Source organism: Augochlora pura, chromosome 4 (assembly GCF_028453695.1).
Source record: "Augochlora pura isolate Apur16 chromosome 4, APUR_v2.2.1, whole genome shotgun sequence".
NCBI classification, from domain to species: domain Eukaryota; kingdom Metazoa; phylum Arthropoda; class Insecta; order Hymenoptera; family Halictidae; genus Augochlora; species Augochlora pura.
The window spans coordinates 17,218,177-17,235,802 of record NC_135775.1 but is presented as its reverse complement, the minus strand read 5'-3'; the positions used below and the strand labels follow the sequence as shown (position 1 = coordinate 17,235,802).

Sequence of the window (17,626 nt, the reverse complement as noted above, 5' to 3'; positions counted from 1 at the left end):
ATGAATCGATGTCGCTGCTATCCAATCCAAACAAGAGGGTACCCACTTCCATCAACTTTATCATTGGTGGAGTGTCTGGGTAAAACTATAATAAACTATATTCTTTAACATCGCATTTGAACGCATTTTTTTAAAATTTGTTCGAAGTAACGCGTACAGATGAGAATGCTCGCGTGTGGAGCAACGCGAATAAATGAAATGTTAAAGGATAGAATTGAGAAATATTTCGGCAAAAGATAAGAACGTTGTTGTAACAGGGTCGTGGGGCAGACTTCAACGCACCCTTTGGATGTGACTAAAGTGCGAATGCAGATCTCGAAGACTGGTTTTGGTGCGACGATAAGAGACACTCTTCGAACACTCGGATTACGTGGATTTTACGTTGGTTGGACCGCCGCTGTTCTACGACAATTAACGTATGGCATGACTAGACTCGGAATATACACTACTTTGTACGACGTCTGTCAGTGAGTACATGCTCCTCCCTTTTTATTCCATTTGCATTATTCGCGCGGATATAACGCATTAAAATGCATTCAATTGGTTATTCGAAATCTTGTTTGAAATGCGGTTTCTCTGAGATGTTAAACGTGAAGGGATAATCGATCTGTTATATAATTATTATATATAATATAAATAGATTATATATAATGTTATATAATTTTTATATAATTATAATTGTGTAGAAGAATTAATTATTAGAATGAGTTTCTTGAATTTTCCTATGGGATATTTGTTACTTATAATTTCAAATTGTTTATATATATATATATTATACAATTATTTAATAGAAATAATACTATGTTGGTTTGTGTATCAACATCCAGATTATTTTATTTGCCTTTGCTGTTCATAAAGAAATATTTCACGTGAAATATATCAATAATTCTAGCGATTCTTGATTTGCCTGAGTAAATATATTGTGTCAGAGATTTTCATTAACAGTTATAAAAGTAACAGTAATTTTCTAGAAACTTTAACCTTTATAATTGTTTTCTAACACAATTTTAATTTTCGTCAGAAAAAGACTCGCAATGAGCTACGATCTATGGCCAATGAATTTGATCTACGGGGTATTGAAACATTTCATGGTTTATTTTAGAATAATACGTATTAATAAATGAAATTTAGGCAATATGTCGGACGCTTGAATTTCGCTACAATGATCGGTATTGGAATGGTGTCTGGCGTTGCGGCTTCGTTTGTTGGAACTCCAACTGATTTGGTTTTGGTTCGCATGATAGCGGATATGCAACTACCTCCCGGTGAGTTCACAATTAAATTAAAAATTCATATTAATTAATTGTATGCAATATCATGCAAAGTACATAATTTATATTCACGAGTTATATCAAATATTATATGGAATACGTAATTCACAGTTGTTAATCACACAAAATATTATATAAAGCGCATCGTTCATAATTACTGATTGCATGAGATATTATATAAAATAAATAATTTATATTTACGAATTATATAAAATATTATAAAGAATAAACGATTCACAGTCATTAAATGCATAAAATATTATATAGAACACATCGTTCATCTTTATTGGTTACGTGAAATATTATATAAAATAGATTTTATATATTTATGAATTATGTACAATATTATATAAAATAAACAAATGAGCATGTAGAATTATATCAATTAGATCGTATAATAGTAAACATACTACCACTGTTTAAAAGTGCAGTGAAAATAGAAGTAGAAACAGTGAAATTATTTAAGCCCTATTCATAACCGAACAAACTTTTGAAAAGGTATGTAAACCGAAGGACCAATTTTTAGAGAAGCGATGGAATTATAGAAACGGCTTTAGCGGATTAATCGATATTGGAAGGAAAAATGGTGTGCGTGCACTATGGCGGGGAGCTGTGCCGACTATGATTAGGGGAGCCGTTGTCAATGGAACGCAATTGGGTACATACAGCGAGGCGAAGCTAATGTTGTTAGACACAGGTATCTTCTGAAATTATGAGTAAAACACTAATTGTAACATTAATGTTATTTTTTCATTTATTTTTCATTTATTTGTTAAATGTAGTGTATAATATAATTAGACGAAGGATCTGGAAGGACTCAAAAATGGTTCAGGTAGCGCAACAATCATTTTTTTGAATAATTATTATCGTATATAATATTATTGACAATATTATATCGCTCATTTTGATAAAAATGAAAATCTTTTGTAACACTGTCTTTCCACTAGTGATTAGTATATGTTGTTATTCACATGTTTGTCTACTATTATTAGGCAATACCATTATTATTATTTTTATTATTATTACCACGAAATACGTTTGTGATTATTTCAGGCTACTTTGAAGAAAGTGTTCCATTGCACTTTTGTTCAGCCATGATCTCTGGTCTGTTGACGTGTACAGCTTCACTTCCCATGGACGTATCTAAAACTAGGTACAATTGAAAACTCGACTACGATTCATTTAACCTTTTCATTGATAACTTTAACAGATGAAAGATAATTCTGTGCATTATATATTACTCTTCGATTCTTTCCATTTCTACTACAATTTTGTTTCTATTTTTTTTTTATATTACAAATTGTTTCAAATTCCCGCTATCCATTTTTTCCCACGAGTGCGTCAAATCTGCTATTCACAAATTTCTTGCAACTGTTTTCGACAGAATACAAAATTGGATCTCTCCGCCGAAACCACCGAATCTTTTTGCGATGATGATAGGCATAGTGCAAAAGGAAGGGTTGTTCGCGCTGTGGCGAGGATTTTTGCCGTATTATGCACGAGCTGCGCCTAATACCGTGCTCACGATGATAAGCTTCGAACAGCTTCACAGTCTTTACATAAAACTGTTCCAGCCGCCTGAAGATTGATGCCCGAACCGATTGATGTAAAACGTTTCCGTATCTCTTCCCCTTTTCCAAGAGCTGTGAAACGTTCTCATTGTGTACTTGTACTTGGCGCGTATCGTATTCGTCAATAAAAATTTATCACATCGGGTGAGCAACATAATTTAATTTCTAAAAAAACATTTTGGTATGTACATAGATTGCAAGTTACAACGCTCTCCCTTTTTCATTTATTGCATAAATATTGTTCTACAAATATTTTCTACAAATCGGTAGGCCCTACTAAAATTTGTCGATTCATCTTTGACAATTCCATTAATGGTTCGATATATTTCTGGGACGACACGATGCTTAAGTAATCAATTATAGCTTCGCAACTATGCGTTAATTCTTCGTTGGATGCTTCGCCTGTGTTCACGATCATGTACGGCATATAATTGAGTTATTTGGGTGCTTCGTCTTCACCTTGCACGTATCGCCTGAACAGATTTACGATCTGTTCGTTAATTACTAACGTTAAAACTGTGTGCGGTCCTATTCTGCAGTAAGTGGGCCAGAAACCTTTCCACAATGCTGTTATGCCTTCGTGTTTCATCGTGGACATCAATACTGAAATAATGCCAGGCGGCTTCCCCGTGGTCTTCATGGTTTGTATTCTAAAATGTGAACGAAACAGGACGGTAGTACATATTTTGAGAAATTATTTCTTCCGAGTTTATTGATTTATTTGTTTCAGACATTGTCGTCGAAACGTTAATCCCATTTAATTGTATTGGAAATCTTCGAAAGTAGTCGAAATAATTATACAAGATGTCCCAAAAATCAATCGTTGTCGATAATTTCAAGTAACTTTTTCCTTAGCGCAAATTCGATTCATGGCTTTGTTTAGGAATTATTAATGAAAAACGCTGACCAATGAAAGGCGAGCTCAGCTGACGCTAGTCGACCGATCTAACAAACGGACAACGCCCAATTCCGCTGATTGGCTTGGCCACGTTACGCCAGCTGATCTCGCCTCTCATTGGCCACTGCTTATTGTTAATAATTCGTGAACAAGGCCATGGAGAGAATTTTTTTAAAGGAAAAAATCGTTTCTAATGGCTTCGGGACACCTCATTCAAAAAATTAGACCACGTGATTTGGATTTTTTGAGATACATTATATGCATAAATCATAGAAGGATTTTTGAGAATATTGCGCTGCAATTTTAGCTGCAATTGAGCTGCCTGCTAAATTAAAAGCTTACTATTTATCAAAATTGTTGAACTGCAAATGTTTTTAAATATAAATGAAAGCCAATGTTTTTATGACCACCGAACTGTAATAGTAATTTTTAAGATTCTAACAACGTTACGTACAATCGATTTCGATAGAATTGTTGTATAATTTTTAGTAATTTATTTAACTTATAACTTTTACTTTATAGCTATTCGCAAAAATTATCGAAACATTCGATTTATTTATTGAGAGAGTGTATTCACTAATGCAGCGAAAGATGCGATGCGTAAAATTTGGTAAAATACATTATTAGTTCCGCAACTATTTTTAAATAATTATTATTAACTAGGGCAATATATGTATAATATAAAATAATACATATTCACGTAATTTAAAAGAAATTACTGAAACTGAGTTTATTGCTACAGAAACTGGCGTAGTTTTACCTGGTTTTAGCTATGTCGAACGGCATGCTATTGAAGGTGGTGAGAAATCCAGACAGCATGGATGCAAGGAAATGGAGTTTTATGCCGTCTTCCATATTTACTGCACAACAAATGTTTTACAGTTTTAGTGACTATTTATCATACGATGCAATGAAACCAATTCTTACACTAGATTTTATGAAATTAAATTTTCAGAAGTGACTTGCGATATGAATTTCTACAAATGGACACGCGTCAATGTTAAATGGAAATAACACCGAGAAAGTTAATTGCGAACCTACAATATTTACATAATCTAAATAAAAGAAAAATTAGTCAACAAAATTAGTATCCTTATTTTACTGTACACTTAAGGTGTGCGACAGCCCAGTGAAACTATATTGTAGAACAAAATCACTACCCACTACCTCTATTCTTGTTTCTTTTGTTACGTTTAAGTTGCAATTTTAAGAAAACGCTATACGTCTTTATTTTAGAATGTCTAAAGAATATTCGATAATTTTTGGCAATCGAATAGTAAACAGTTTGAAGTTTTTCCAGTATTTCACAGCCCTTGTGCAGATATTCTATTTTTCTGAGACGTGTGCAGTAAGGTTTAAAATATGAATCAAACAGTATATCTTAATTCTTTGCACTATGATTTCTTTCATAGGCAATAATAAAGATTAATTTCGATTTAAAGAAACGAACAATTTGGTAGATCATTTCTGAATTCATCATCGCAAGTTCGATTCCGTTGCTATGGTGCTAGACGTTAAATGCAACTGCAACACTACAGTGAAAAGGTTCAACGCAAATTGCAAATTTGCAAATTGCAAAATGCTTGAAAATGAATATCAGAAGACTAATAAAAAGTTAATAGAAACATCGTAATACATTTTGAAGCTATCAGAAACTTGGCCTGGCTGTATGTTGCAAGCTGAGATATGTTAACAACAATCGCTCGTCCCATCGTCGCTATGGTTCCTCTCCAAAGTGCCAAGATGCCTTCGTTTTTAGCTATCATCGCGAATGCGTGGAACACGTTCTTGTAATTTCTTCGTTGTTCTAAATAAAACAACGACGATGTACATTAGCGTTTGATTTTCAATTTCCTAATAATTAGGAGATCAACATCTGATCCTCAAAATAAGCAATAGAATGTCCAACTTTGATGCTATGAGTACGCCGCAATACGTGATCGTACGTTTGTAATTAACATTTTATACTTAATAAAATTTTATGCAGATTATCAATTTTTATACTCGTATTAATTTACAGTTTTAATAATAATTTTAAGAGATCGGTATCATCCTAATATTTGTATCATTGTTGTACGGTGAATGTTCAGATAATTTTGTGAATCAATGGCAAAGGAAATTAATAAATTTGTTTTCATATTAAATGCATTTTATACTGCTATCTGTTTAGTAATACAGTTACGTGATGTAAATTTCTCATATTTTAAAGAAATGAAAATTCATGGCAAGAAATATTTTATGAGATAAAAAAAATAATAAAATGTAACTTAAAGGAGAATATAAAACAATATAAAATCTTCGAAGAATATAAAATGAATAGCACTATAATACATTTTGTATAGTTTTTGTATCTTTTAAATAAAATGTATCAATTAATTATCGTGTCGCCATAATTGATTAGAAATGATAGATTGCATTATCATTGTAACACTGGAGTGATTACAAATGTTAATTTTTACAATATGTAACAGTCATTGTAATATTGGAATATTGCAAATTCCTAACACAAAAAGTTATATGGGACGAATTCATAATTAAATAATAATAATAAATTATTATATTAATAATTAAAAAATAATAATTAAAATAATCTGGTATAACAATGAATGCATGTATGATAGAGAAGGACAATGTTACAACCTCTTGGCAATCTGCCGTCAGTCGCCATCCTTACGAGCGCTACTTCCGCCGGTGTACCAACAAAAGCCCCCATGGAACCTGCTGTACCAGCCATCAGTGCCAACATACCGAAATTAGGTTTCTCGGTATGCCTCTGTCTAACGATTTTTAAATGAAAATTAACGTAACATTTAGATGCAAACCTGACAATTTGCTTGCTTAAGTATTATTACTACATAGCGGATTTTTATACATACATAGTTTAACATACTAAGTTCATACATTTTCCCCATAAATTCATAAAATCCACAGTCTAATTATTACACATGGTAATAATAATATGGTTTACAATGCGCGGTAATGATATCGTTTATTAATTAATGGATCTACTGAAGAAAAACGTCGAATTTTGTGTCCTTCATGTTTCATTGTACCTCGGAATTTTTAACAACTTTTATACATCGAAAAAGCCTTTTATATGCAATAGAATACAGTAACATGTTAAACTTAAAATTTATTAAAATTGATTTCTTCTTTCGTTGACACTTCAAGGAATAAATTATACAGGATGAACAAAATAATTTGACCGCTTTCAGTATTCCAGTTGTTTTTGATAACATGACAAATTTTCTAAGGTGAAATATTGTTTGTTTTGAAAGAACAAATGTTGTGATTAAAATGTGGATAAATGCCTTAGCAATTAGACTACATTAATTTATAAGTTCCACTATTAGAAACAGAATATTTTTCTCGAAAGTTAAACTTTCCGAGATTTTCATTTCGTAGATTTGTTTGTAAATTTCGATATAAATAAGATAATAAAAGCGTAACCTTTAAACAATCTTGAATAAATTTGTAGATACTCTTGAAACCGTAAAGAATACTTTAGTTCGACGTTTTTTCACATGACTAACAATTAAAAAACATTCGAAGTGCTTAGGTTATTTTAAATAAAATAATAATGTGTGTATTAAACGATGCGGGTCGGTAGCATTATATTATTACATACATCGCAATAAGAATAAAAGTAGTAAAATCAATTTACAGCTTACCTCCAATATTCTTGCAGCTGATTATAAATACCAAGTCTTACAGTAGTATAAGTAGCCTGTCGCACGAGACCAGCACTCAATCCAGAATAGAATTTCAAAATTCCTTCATTTTTCACTATACCGCCTATCACAGAACCGATTGACGTTTTTTCTTTCTGCACTTGCATCCGATTTTTGACTACATCCATAGGATGTACGACACAGGTTGCCAACATCCTGAGAAATTTAAATACAAACCTATATAGCACAGCATTAACAATTTAACGACCGACCATACGGCCATAAACATTTATGTTATTACAAGATAATTAAATCTACTAACATTTTTCTAGTTTCATAACATTAGTATTCAACAATATTTATTTCGTCTATTTTATTTATTTTATTCGTTGCGAAAGGTATCTTATATTTGCAAAATTATATAATAATATAGGACGTTGCAGTAGGAAAATCTAACATTTTCACCTTAATAACAGATAACAAATTATTGGTTGTCGTTAATCGATTAATAGGCTACCGGTGGTTTAAAGTGATAACAAAATATATTTCTTGTAGTATGTGGGAGACAATATCGTTAACAATTTCGCTTCTTTCTGAACATTTCACCTCTCAGAAACTAATGAAGATGTAAATAACAGGTATTGAAATTGCATCGAACTTTTCACACTGTACAAGAACTGTTAATTAAAGGAGCGCAACGTTAGGCAGCGTTGTTACAAAAGGTAGTTAAATAACCGGATCCTTTCGAAGTAAAATATTTATTAAAACTCTGTTAAATACCCAGAAACTCCTGCATTTAGGAAGGTGAATGCTGGTGGCAGTGGCTTCTTTTTTACTGGTTCGCTCATGTCTGCTTTGTTTCAGCAGAAACATGAGTGTTCCAAATGTTGGTTTCAATTAGCCCAACGGTTGGTCATAATTTTCATTACATACTGGGAGTTGGTTAACCTAATTTAAAAAGTTAGGCCGTCCATTCCGCGTTGTAACGGTCGCATATCGATTCGAGATAATAGAAAACGCTTTCAACACGGAATCGATAAACAATCGATTAATTCAATGCAACGCGACAGAAAAACTATATTAAACGCCGCAACGTTTGCATATTAAATCACTTGGATAATTTTAAGGTTTATTTTGCAGTTACAAGAATGTTTAGTGCAATTGCATTAAAATAAATTACAAGTACGTAAAAATAATGTTTAATTCTGCTGATTTTAGTGTTTATATAATAGTATGAATAGACATTTTTTGTCGGAATAAATGGCTGACACAAAAATAGAAAGTTTGTTCGTTTGCAAGTCTTTATTTTACAATATTTTCCACGTACATTTGTAGGCACTATGAACGTATAAACTCTGCGAACCAGTCAACTGTGCAAAAGCTTTATTTTTTAATTTTCCACGATAAAGTTTATGTCCATAACGTATATTTTAATTGTAAATTGTTCTACAATTGGTTTCTTTAAGGATGGATATCGAGAGATGTTGCAATCTTTAAACTTTATGAAATACAAGAATTAGCGGGCGCGATGTTTAAAAATTTCAAATGATACTTTTGATGTTCCGAAATGTGTGCATCATTTAGCTGACACTTCGGAGACGACTTTGAACTTCGTTATTTAAATAAATAACGTTAAATATTGGATGCGTCGAATACTTGTAGTGTTCGTTGAAGGTATGGACGAAGGATGATGTGTACTAGACTTAGTATGGAACGAAGACACACTTCCGGTTACGAAAAAGGCTTTGAATAGAACGACACACACTTCCGGTTATATTATAGTGATTGAGATATGATTGAGTTTGAAATATCTAGTCGCGTTGTGCTCGAGATTACCTCTGATAAATCGATTAATATTGGCACTGGTTAATCCACGATCATTACTCAAAACTTGTTTTTGTAAATTTGTTTTTGTATAAAGATAATTCTGGTTTACAAGCGTTATTAAATGGTCAGTTTTATTATTCTTATATTCTATAATACGAATTAACCCCTTACCGTACTTTTACGAGTCCGACTCGTGATGGAAATTAGTAGTAACAAGTTATTAACTATAAATGTTATTCTATTCTTTAAAGTTGGAATAATTTTCTAATCCCTTGTTATTAATATTTAAGCATGTCACTATATTCAGGCATGGAATAAACATCAATGTCCTGTCTCTTTTAAGAAATTATACGAATTGAAAAATTTCTAATCGCAGTAACTGCGAAGAAAATGGTACGTCAAGGGGTTAATATAACTTTAGCATACGATCGTGTTGTTCGTTCAGCTCCGTTGACGTTTCTCGATCGATCGGCCGAGTCTCAAACAACCACCGTTGACCGGAAACCGCAACATCGATACGGAAGTCGACTTATCCCGGTTATGAGTACAGGTCGTGTCGTAATACGCGTACTATAGCAGCGTTTTGCTCCGTGGTTTCTTCGAAAATGTACCACTGTGCGTCGTGTATTATTAAGTAAGCATAACGTTACTCGATACGAGTTCTTTCAGACATCGAACAGAAGAATGAACGAGGATATGGATAGAATGAAAGGATGTGTGTGAAAATGTATAAAAGGATAAAGGATGGACCAATGACATCCAGGAGACGCGGAACAACTCTGTTAGGGATAAATGCCTCTCGTGACAGGGAAAGAAAGGAAAAGAAGAAAGAAATTGATATAAGATTAAATACATATAAGAAAAAAAGCAAAACTCTTAACTGAGGAGATAAAAGGCGGTAATAAAAAACAAAAGATTAGAAAAGATAAAATTCGTGGTAGATAGTTAAAAAAAGAAATGTAAATGCGCTAGTTAGGAAACGTAAAGTATAGTAATTACTTTTGTTATTAATATTATAAGCATAAGACAAGTTTTAAAAAATTATGATAAAGGAAAGTGTAATATGTACCAAATAATTGTAACCTGCCGCTGTAAATAAATAAAGAAATTAGTAATAGATAGACAAAGAAAGCAATGTAAATGCACTCTAGTTAGGAAAATTAAAGTATAATATTACTTTTACTATTAGTATCATAAGCATAAGACAGATGTTAAAAAATTATGATAAAGGAAAGTGTAATAGGGGCTAAATAAATGCAACCTGTCACGGTAAATAAACGAAGATTAAGAACATCGAACAGAAATCCTCAGGATTTGCAACCAGCAGAGATTTGTGGAGCGGTTTTAGTATAAATTTAACGTACGTAAAGAATTATTAATATATCGAGAGAGAAATAAAATCATAAAGAACATGTAGAGAATCACTAAATTTTAGAAAAGGGTTCTCTACACAAATGGATTGAAAGAAAGAGAAAAAAATTACGTCTGAAATAGAGAAAGGTGTGTCACATCTCGAGAATAACATAATAAAATCTTGAAAGATAGGAATAATCGGAAGTACACTATTATAATGCGTGATAATAGAATTAAGAATATTGTACGAGAGTAGTGTAATAGGTAGTATAACAATGGTATCCTAGCACTTAAAACAAATGAAGATGACAAATGTGACATCGAGTAGAATTTACTTTAAAATGTAATTGTCAGAGGATATGCATGTCAGACGCTAATTATCTACTCCTATGAGAACTTCAACGATAATTTCTCGTTAAACAAACTCTGATGCGCGATGGACTGCTTATTGTAAATATAAGAGGACTCTTAAAACGTCTTTTCTCTTGCTTCTCGTATTTTTATAAATAACATATTTGTTCTTCGGGAACAAACTTCGTACAGGCACGGCGACGTTGTCTTCTTTTAGGTGCCGTTGTTGCTACTGTCCCTTCTTTTTTTCTTAATGGCAGCAAATTCATTTCCCGCTTGCATTCCTAAAGATGAAGACTCCAACAATCAGTATTCGCGCAAGCATAAATTGTGTTAGATAATATGATGCAAGTAAAAGTGTTTAGAATTCTTCAATACTTTCGATCGTGTAACGCGCAAGAAGTTCAGAAAGTTTACCAGTGTTCGATTAATATTGTTATATTTATTGTGCGCTTTAAGCATACCTCCACGGCTTTGAGGATTGGATAGAGTGGCCGCACGTTTCTGGACTCGTTGATAACTTCTTCCGCGTAATCAAGTACTCGTCGATTTTCTGTTTCGATAACCTCACTCGTGTTCAGTGCTTTTTCTTCGAGAAGCTTGTCCTGCTCTCGCCGAGCTTCCTGCTGACTCTAGAAACGCACGAAAATCATTCCGAATCGAGAAATCAGAGGTTCCTCGTCTCATTTGAAGTAACTTCGTCATTAGCCCGAATACAATTGAACGATGTTTTTAGTTAATCGCTTAAGAAATTTAAATTGGTTATTAAGAATTAATAACTAAGGAAAAAGTTACTTCAAATGATCTCAAGAACTCCTTATTTCCCGAATGTAGTCATCATTCTCTTAATTGTCTTGATCCTCAACCATCATATAACTTCTATTTTATTGAACGAAATTATTTCAATTGTTTAAAGATGCCAGAAGGATTGGTGTACTACATTAGACAATAACTAAAACATCTTTGTAAAAGTTGCAATTGATTGAAGTGACAAAAAATAGGAAAATAATGCTTTTCAACTTGTTTATTCGAGCTTAGAACTAAAAACAATGCATTTTCTCGATCTCGATAATTTATATACATGCTGAATATTTATAGAAAACGACGCACTGTTGAAAACTTTGTCGTGTCACCCATATGAGAGCGACAAAATTATTTGTTCAGATACGATAATTGATTTTTACGTTCATTCACTATATAAATTAACTAACGTTGCACGGCTAGTCTTTTAAATTTTAATTTGATTAAACAAAATACTGTAATTTTAGAAAACTTTTTAGGTTGTTGGTGTACAGTGTATGTACTCTGTGTGTCGTTATTTTCGTCATTGTATCTACACTCTACAGTGCGTGCAAACTGGTCTATAGCGTAATTACTTACGATCTGTCTTCGCAGTGCGGTTCCATACTCGATCTTTTTATTCCATTGGGCGCCCTGTTCTTTGAGCTCGACTTCCTCGTTATGTTCCGCCCTTTTGAACCTCTGCATCATTTCCCAAGCTTTCAATTGCTTGTCCCTGCCAAGCTGCTCCAATCTCGCCGCGGTCGTTGCTTTTTGAAAATCTTGTCTCTGCTGGCGGATCCGGGTCTCGCGTTCCTTCTCGTTTCGCTGTCTTTCTTGGTACGTCGCCTCCTGTTCCTCCAAAGCTTTCCTTAATATTTTCTCCTCCAAATCTTGCGTGGAGTACATGAACTTTCGATGTTGTTCCGCTGTCGAAGTAATAGAGCAGTGACTCCTGTATTCACATGAGATTAGCAAGTCGTTCGTATAGTTTAGTTTTAAGATTTTCATTTTCTTAGAGCCTGGTTAATTCGCAAGCCTTCGGTTATTATGACCACGTTACTTGATCGTTCAAGTCATCGGAAAAGAAACGAATTTTTCATGAAATCTAATACTCTGGACAATACGATGTCTTGCAAATCCTATTTTTCATCTTCTTAAATCGTTTTTACATTACCGAAAATATCTGTTTTTTTTTTTTTGTATCAGTATTATTCTATCACCAAGTAAAACAATTTTCTATTATATTAATAATACCGTGAAACAAATTAGGTTTCCATTATCGATACTATTCTATTGTAAACAAAATAATTGTTCCGCTACCAATAATATTCTACTATCAATAAAATTAATTTTCTGTCGTCAATAATACAGTAAAATCATTGCTCAGAGTAATTAGGAAATGCTTTACAAGAATAAACATAAATAAATAAAAAACATAAGCATGAAATACAAGATGTAGTATATTAAAAGGAAAATTCCATATCCTGTTTTAACTTAACCTATATAACAATATAATAATAATTTAAGCAATAGTTCGTAATTGTATCTGTAATTCGTAAAGCTCGTGCTAATTAGCATCGATTATTGTAATTATATATATTCTGTTAAACGTAGTAAAAGAAAAACATAAGTAATTACATATCGCATTAGCTTTGGTCTCAATGTTTGCTCTCCTTTTTACTTGCACTTCCTTATGCAGGTTTTTAATTCGAGTCCTAGCATTCTGATATGCTTCGATCGCTCGGTCTTCGAACTCCTCTTCCTGTTTTAACTTAAGATCGAACTGTTTCTTCTCCTCGATGGCGTCTCTGAAGAATTGTTTCAGTTTCTGTTTCTTGGCCAGCATCTGTGTTTCATGAAACGATGCCAATACAATGTTCGAACTCCTTTTGGTCAGAGTCGAATTTATTATTAATTTAATTGTGTGAACTAAGCAGGAAGACATGGCTTGGATTCAGATAATTCCACGCGAAGTAATAATAATTCCACGTTAAGATATCGGAGATTCGGATAATCGAGGTACTATGGTACAGAATGTCGCAAAATTAAAGGTCTAGACTGGAAGTACTAATTAATTAAAGTACCGAATTATTAATTAAAGTATTGAAAAGTCGAGCTCGACAATCGAAAAGCTTTTATTTATCCCCATCGCATTCTATTCATTAAGAGACTCAGCTTTCCAAAGTTTTTATATATATATATATATATTTACTGTCAGCAAAAAATGTAATTCTAGTAGACGAACAAAATTTACTCGATGTTCGAGCTCGACGTTTCTATGACAATTTTGCGACACCCCGTACAGAAAAATAGAATTTTCAGAATCTGACCTCTTGTTCTTCGTGTTCCTTTATATCTTTCAAATACTTGTTTATGTTAATTTGATCTTGTCTACCATTTTCCAATTCTTCGGCCTCCTTCTGGATCATATTCCTCTCATTCTCTTCGATCCTACGGTCGTCGGCACACTTCAATCATACAAACGTTACAGCGGCTACCGTTCGAACAATGATTAACTTACTGTTCCTTCAATCCACCGGCATAATTTCTCTGTTTCTCGAGCTGCTTAGCCGCGGTTCGTTGTTGCTCCTCCTCGTACTTTGCCACGTCGGCTTTCATCAGGTTGATATATTTTGTCTCTTCTTCATCGTCCATATGTTTCAGGGTTTCTTGAAATTTCACTTGGGCGTCTAGCTCTCTGTAGCACTGTCAAACGATTATGGTTTCATATTCGATCGATAGAGAACAATGCTTTATCGACCGGAAACCTATTCGTAGCATTGTTAAACCATTGCTGTACCATTTTCTTCGTAGTTGCAGTGACTATTTTCCGATTGCAATAATTTTTTAAGGAGATGAAAGACAATTTGTATTTACTGTGTGTTAAGCTTTAAAATAATTTCGATGCAGCTAGGTTGTATGACTAAATGATAGCTTCTTGATTTAAAAAAAAAAAAACAATAAAAACGTTTCAATAAAAACAAACTTCTATTGTCAATAATATTCTGGTATATAAAAGAAAATGGAAGAAACAAATTAATAGTTTAGCACTGCTACATACGGTATTATTAATTACCTCGGAAACTAATAAAGCTCGATTGATTCGCCTGCACATTGGTTTTCTGTAAAGTATTAATCTTTTCGCTTGTTTTATTATTTCCGCTCTTTCAGCCGCCTTCTTCTCCGCGCTTTCCTTAACGAATCTTTCTCTTTCTTCTTCTTCTTGCTTCTTCTTTGCCAGCACCTCTTCCAGTCTTCGCTTTTTTAAGTCCTGTTTCGAAGTTTTGTTATTTGCACGTCGCACGCCTTTACATCGAACGGAAAGAGACTATTTCGAATCTGAATTGTTCTGCTTATGCAATAACAGATGCGACGAGTTGTTTGTCGATGATGTTTGCAAAATACCGTATGCTTTTCGTTTTATTAATACCATGTAGTATTAATATAATAATTGAAAGACTATATTATAAATATTATTCAATACTATATTATACTATAATATATAAATACTATAAATTTTAGTATAAATATAATTATCTCTTAAGTTATAAATAGTATAATTATTATATTATAGTATATAGCAATTGTAATTATAATAATGTAAAGTTCATGGTAATGGTCATTATCGAACGCTAAAATAAATATCAGGGAAAGATTATTAAACGGAGTCCTTGTTTCAAAATAATTGGTAGAACGTATTTTATTGAAAAATACCGTAATTTAGGCTGATCCAATTAAATGGTGTTTGCAGAATTGAGAACATTTATTACTAAAATAAATAAATATTTATAAACAAGTATAAATTTGTTTCGTATTTCTATAAAATTTAAAATATTGTTAATTATGATCTTTTAATAGCGTTAACTCGGCTCTGGTATAAGAACGTTGCAGAACAATTATAGCACAGTTCCACGTGAATTACTAAGAGATTTACGCGTTAGAATAGCATTACTATATACCATAGGAAATAGGAAAATACCTCTATGGCGGTAGTAAACTTTCCTGGGTTATCCACGACGTCCTTGTTCTTACTAGAATTTCCCTCCTCTTCCGGTTTATTTTCATCCTTGTTAGGTAAGGTTAGAGACTTTATTGCAGGTTGTAGATCCATACAACCTGCCGATTTCTGTTTAGGGACAGTCTTTTAAACGAAGAAATATAAAGTAGTCAATTAAAAAATAAATAGCAACGTAATAATGAATAGTGGTAATTTCATAAATACAATGGAGACTATTCGCAACCCTTGGTTCAAGCATGCTTCTTAAAAAATAATTGTAGATACTAAAGATCTTGCTCTGCTTTTTACTGTTCTTTATCGTGATATTTAATTGTGATAACTTACTTTAAATAAATAAATGCCAAATGACGTAGTCAGAGGGGAATAAAAGATTTTAACTTATCTGATGGAGAAAATATTTTAACGACGAAACGATTCCGGTATGTTAATGTTACATTATAATTTGCCACATTACTATAACAAACAAGAAATTAAAAGTACAGACCGAATTTGAAGCATGTACAGTTAGTTAGAGATAATAAATGTAAATGTGGAATTTATTTGTTCTTTCGTTAAAATATTATTATAATATATCCGGAGAAACTATTTTTAACAGTCTTGATTTCATAAACCATGTGAAATGATTATCTAAAAAGCTGATAACACAGATGCATATCCTGAAATATAAATATTACAAAGCAGTCTAAATATTCATAAGTTTGAAGTAATCAGTATCATACGCAACCAAAGTATCTAAGTACAAAGTAACGCCATTGTATTCCTGCATTATAAAAAGTATATGCTTGATTAAATTTAAAAATACTTCATTGAATTTAATATGCTTCTAAGAAAAAACATTCAAAATAATTTAAGAAGTGTACCTTTAAACTTGGGGAAGATTTTACTGATTCTTTCGAAGCCGACGGTCCATCGGATGCAGCATTTTTATCATTTTCGTCACTCATATCACAATTATCAGAATGCTCGAAAAATTAATCAGATTACGCTTGGATTCGCTGCTTGTTTACTTTATTTAAATGAAACACTAAGTAATGGTGTGGAGGTAAATTGCAAGCTGTATCACTTTACGTTAAAAAGAAGAAACGTTTTATTTCGAATTTATAATGTGTCATCAAATGTTACGAGTTCGATTAATCAAAGTATTTGACACGTGGATTGAAAATACGTAAAGCGTTACAGTTTTCTTTTTTATTTCCTCCTTGGACACCATACGTCGAATAGTTGTATCGTGCACTAACGGGGTAACCGGGTACCTATACGTGGCAGCAATAATACTAATATAATAATCTAATGGAACATGTACAACATGCTACAAAAACCAGAGCGGATATGATGGACTACGTGATTTCGTTTCTTAATGATATTGCGGATAACTTTAGGTGCATTCGTTGTCCTGGAAACTGAATTCGTACAATCGATAATCCGCATTAAAGAATACCTATGTGCGTTTGTGTATGTGTGCACGTACGTAAGAATGAACATATTCGTTCATATCGTTCTTTAACAGCAGATACATTAAAACTTTACGGAATACAAATAGAATAAATAATATCAAGCGAATTTGTTAGAAATGTAAGTAAAAAGATACGTGATTCGGAAATTACAAAAATTGTTTGTTATTATATGTAATTATATATTTTATGTAATTTTATATATGTTTGATGATACATTTTATAAACATATACCATCACATAACGGAAATGATGATAGGATATAAAAGGGGTACTACAATGAGAAGCATAAGTTGAAAATTAAATGTGATGATAGTAACAGTATTTTTTAGGTCGATAAATAAAGAAATCAAAATAGACAAATATATTATAGAATAGGCAGAAGTTAATTATATATACATATGAAATAATAGTTTGTTTAAATAACATTTC

General features: G+C 32.4%; 3 protein-coding genes across 3 annotated transcripts; 1 reads left to right on the top strand and 2 right to left on the bottom strand.

Annotated features, from left to right (window-relative positions):
- Positions 1-8: 8 nt before the first annotated feature.
- Positions 9-2,860, top strand: LOC144469158 (mitochondrial 2-oxoglutarate/malate carrier protein). The gene is made up of 6 exons (XM_078179116.1): positions 9-79; positions 258-467; positions 1,132-1,265; positions 1,798-1,968; positions 2,325-2,424; positions 2,656-2,860. The coding sequence occupies exons 1-6, from the start codon at positions 9-11 to the stop codon at positions 2,858-2,860; spliced, it is 891 nt and encodes a 296-aa protein (XP_078035242.1).
- Positions 2,861-3,278: 418 nt separating this feature from the next.
- LOC144468451 (mitochondrial 2-oxoglutarate/malate carrier protein) lies at positions 3,279-8,259 on the bottom strand. Its single transcript, XM_078177915.1, has 6 exons — positions 8,192-8,259; positions 7,412-7,627; positions 6,381-6,517; positions 5,377-5,547; positions 4,501-4,600; positions 3,279-3,492 (listed from the first exon to the last, which is right to left on the bottom strand). The coding sequence occupies exons 1-6, from the start codon at positions 8,257-8,259 to the stop codon at positions 3,279-3,281; spliced, it is 906 nt and encodes a 301-aa protein (XP_078034041.1).
- Positions 8,260-8,740: 481 nt separating this feature from the next.
- Positions 8,741-17,064, bottom strand: LOC144468677 (uncharacterized). Its single transcript, XM_078178312.1, has 9 exons — positions 16,604-17,064; positions 15,705-15,851; positions 14,802-14,996; positions 14,247-14,431; positions 14,056-14,176; positions 13,364-13,571; positions 12,323-12,651; positions 11,407-11,574; positions 8,741-11,226 (listed from the first exon to the last, which is right to left on the bottom strand). The coding sequence occupies exons 1-9, from the start codon at positions 16,685-16,687 to the stop codon at positions 11,092-11,094; spliced, it is 1,572 nt and encodes a 523-aa protein (XP_078034438.1). The 5' UTR covers positions 16,688-17,064; the 3' UTR covers positions 8,741-11,091.
- Positions 17,065-17,626: the final 562 nt, after the last annotated feature.

Excerpts from the sequence above, each read along its gene's own strand:
- LOC144468677 (XM_078178312.1), bottom strand. The coding sequence starts at position 16,687 with ATGAGTGACGAAAATGATAAAAATGCTGCATCCGATGGACCGTCGGCT. Across the intron at positions 15,852-16,603 it reads AATCTTCCCCAAGTTTAAAG|AAATCGGCAGGTTGTATGGA; the intron begins GTACACTTCTTA and ends GTCCCTAAACAG. Across the intron at positions 12,652-13,363 it reads GACCAAAGCTAATGCGATAT|CGGAACAACATCGAAAGTTC; the intron begins GTAATTACTTAT and ends TTACTTCGACAG.
- LOC144469158 (XM_078179116.1), top strand. The coding sequence starts at position 9 with ATGTCGCTGCTATCCAATCCAAACAAGAGGGTACCCACTTCCATCAAC. Across the intron at positions 1,969-2,324 it reads GCTAATGTTGTTAGACACAG|GCTACTTTGAAGAAAGTGTT; the intron begins GTATCTTCTGAA and ends TGATTATTTCAG. Across the intron at positions 2,425-2,655 it reads ATGGACGTATCTAAAACTAG|AATACAAAATTGGATCTCTC; the intron begins GTACAATTGAAA and ends TGTTTTCGACAG.
- LOC144468451 (XM_078177915.1), bottom strand. The coding sequence starts at position 8,259 with ATGAGCGAACCAGTAAAAAAGAAGCCACTGCCACCAGCATTCACCTTC. Across the intron at positions 4,601-5,376 it reads GTTTCTGATAGCTTCAAAAT|TAAATATGGAAGACGGCATA; the intron begins GTATTACGATGT and ends TTTGTTGTGCAG. Across the intron at positions 3,493-4,500 it reads TTCGACATAGCTAAAACCAG|AATACAAACCATGAAGACCA; the intron begins GTAAAACTACGC and ends TTCACATTTTAG.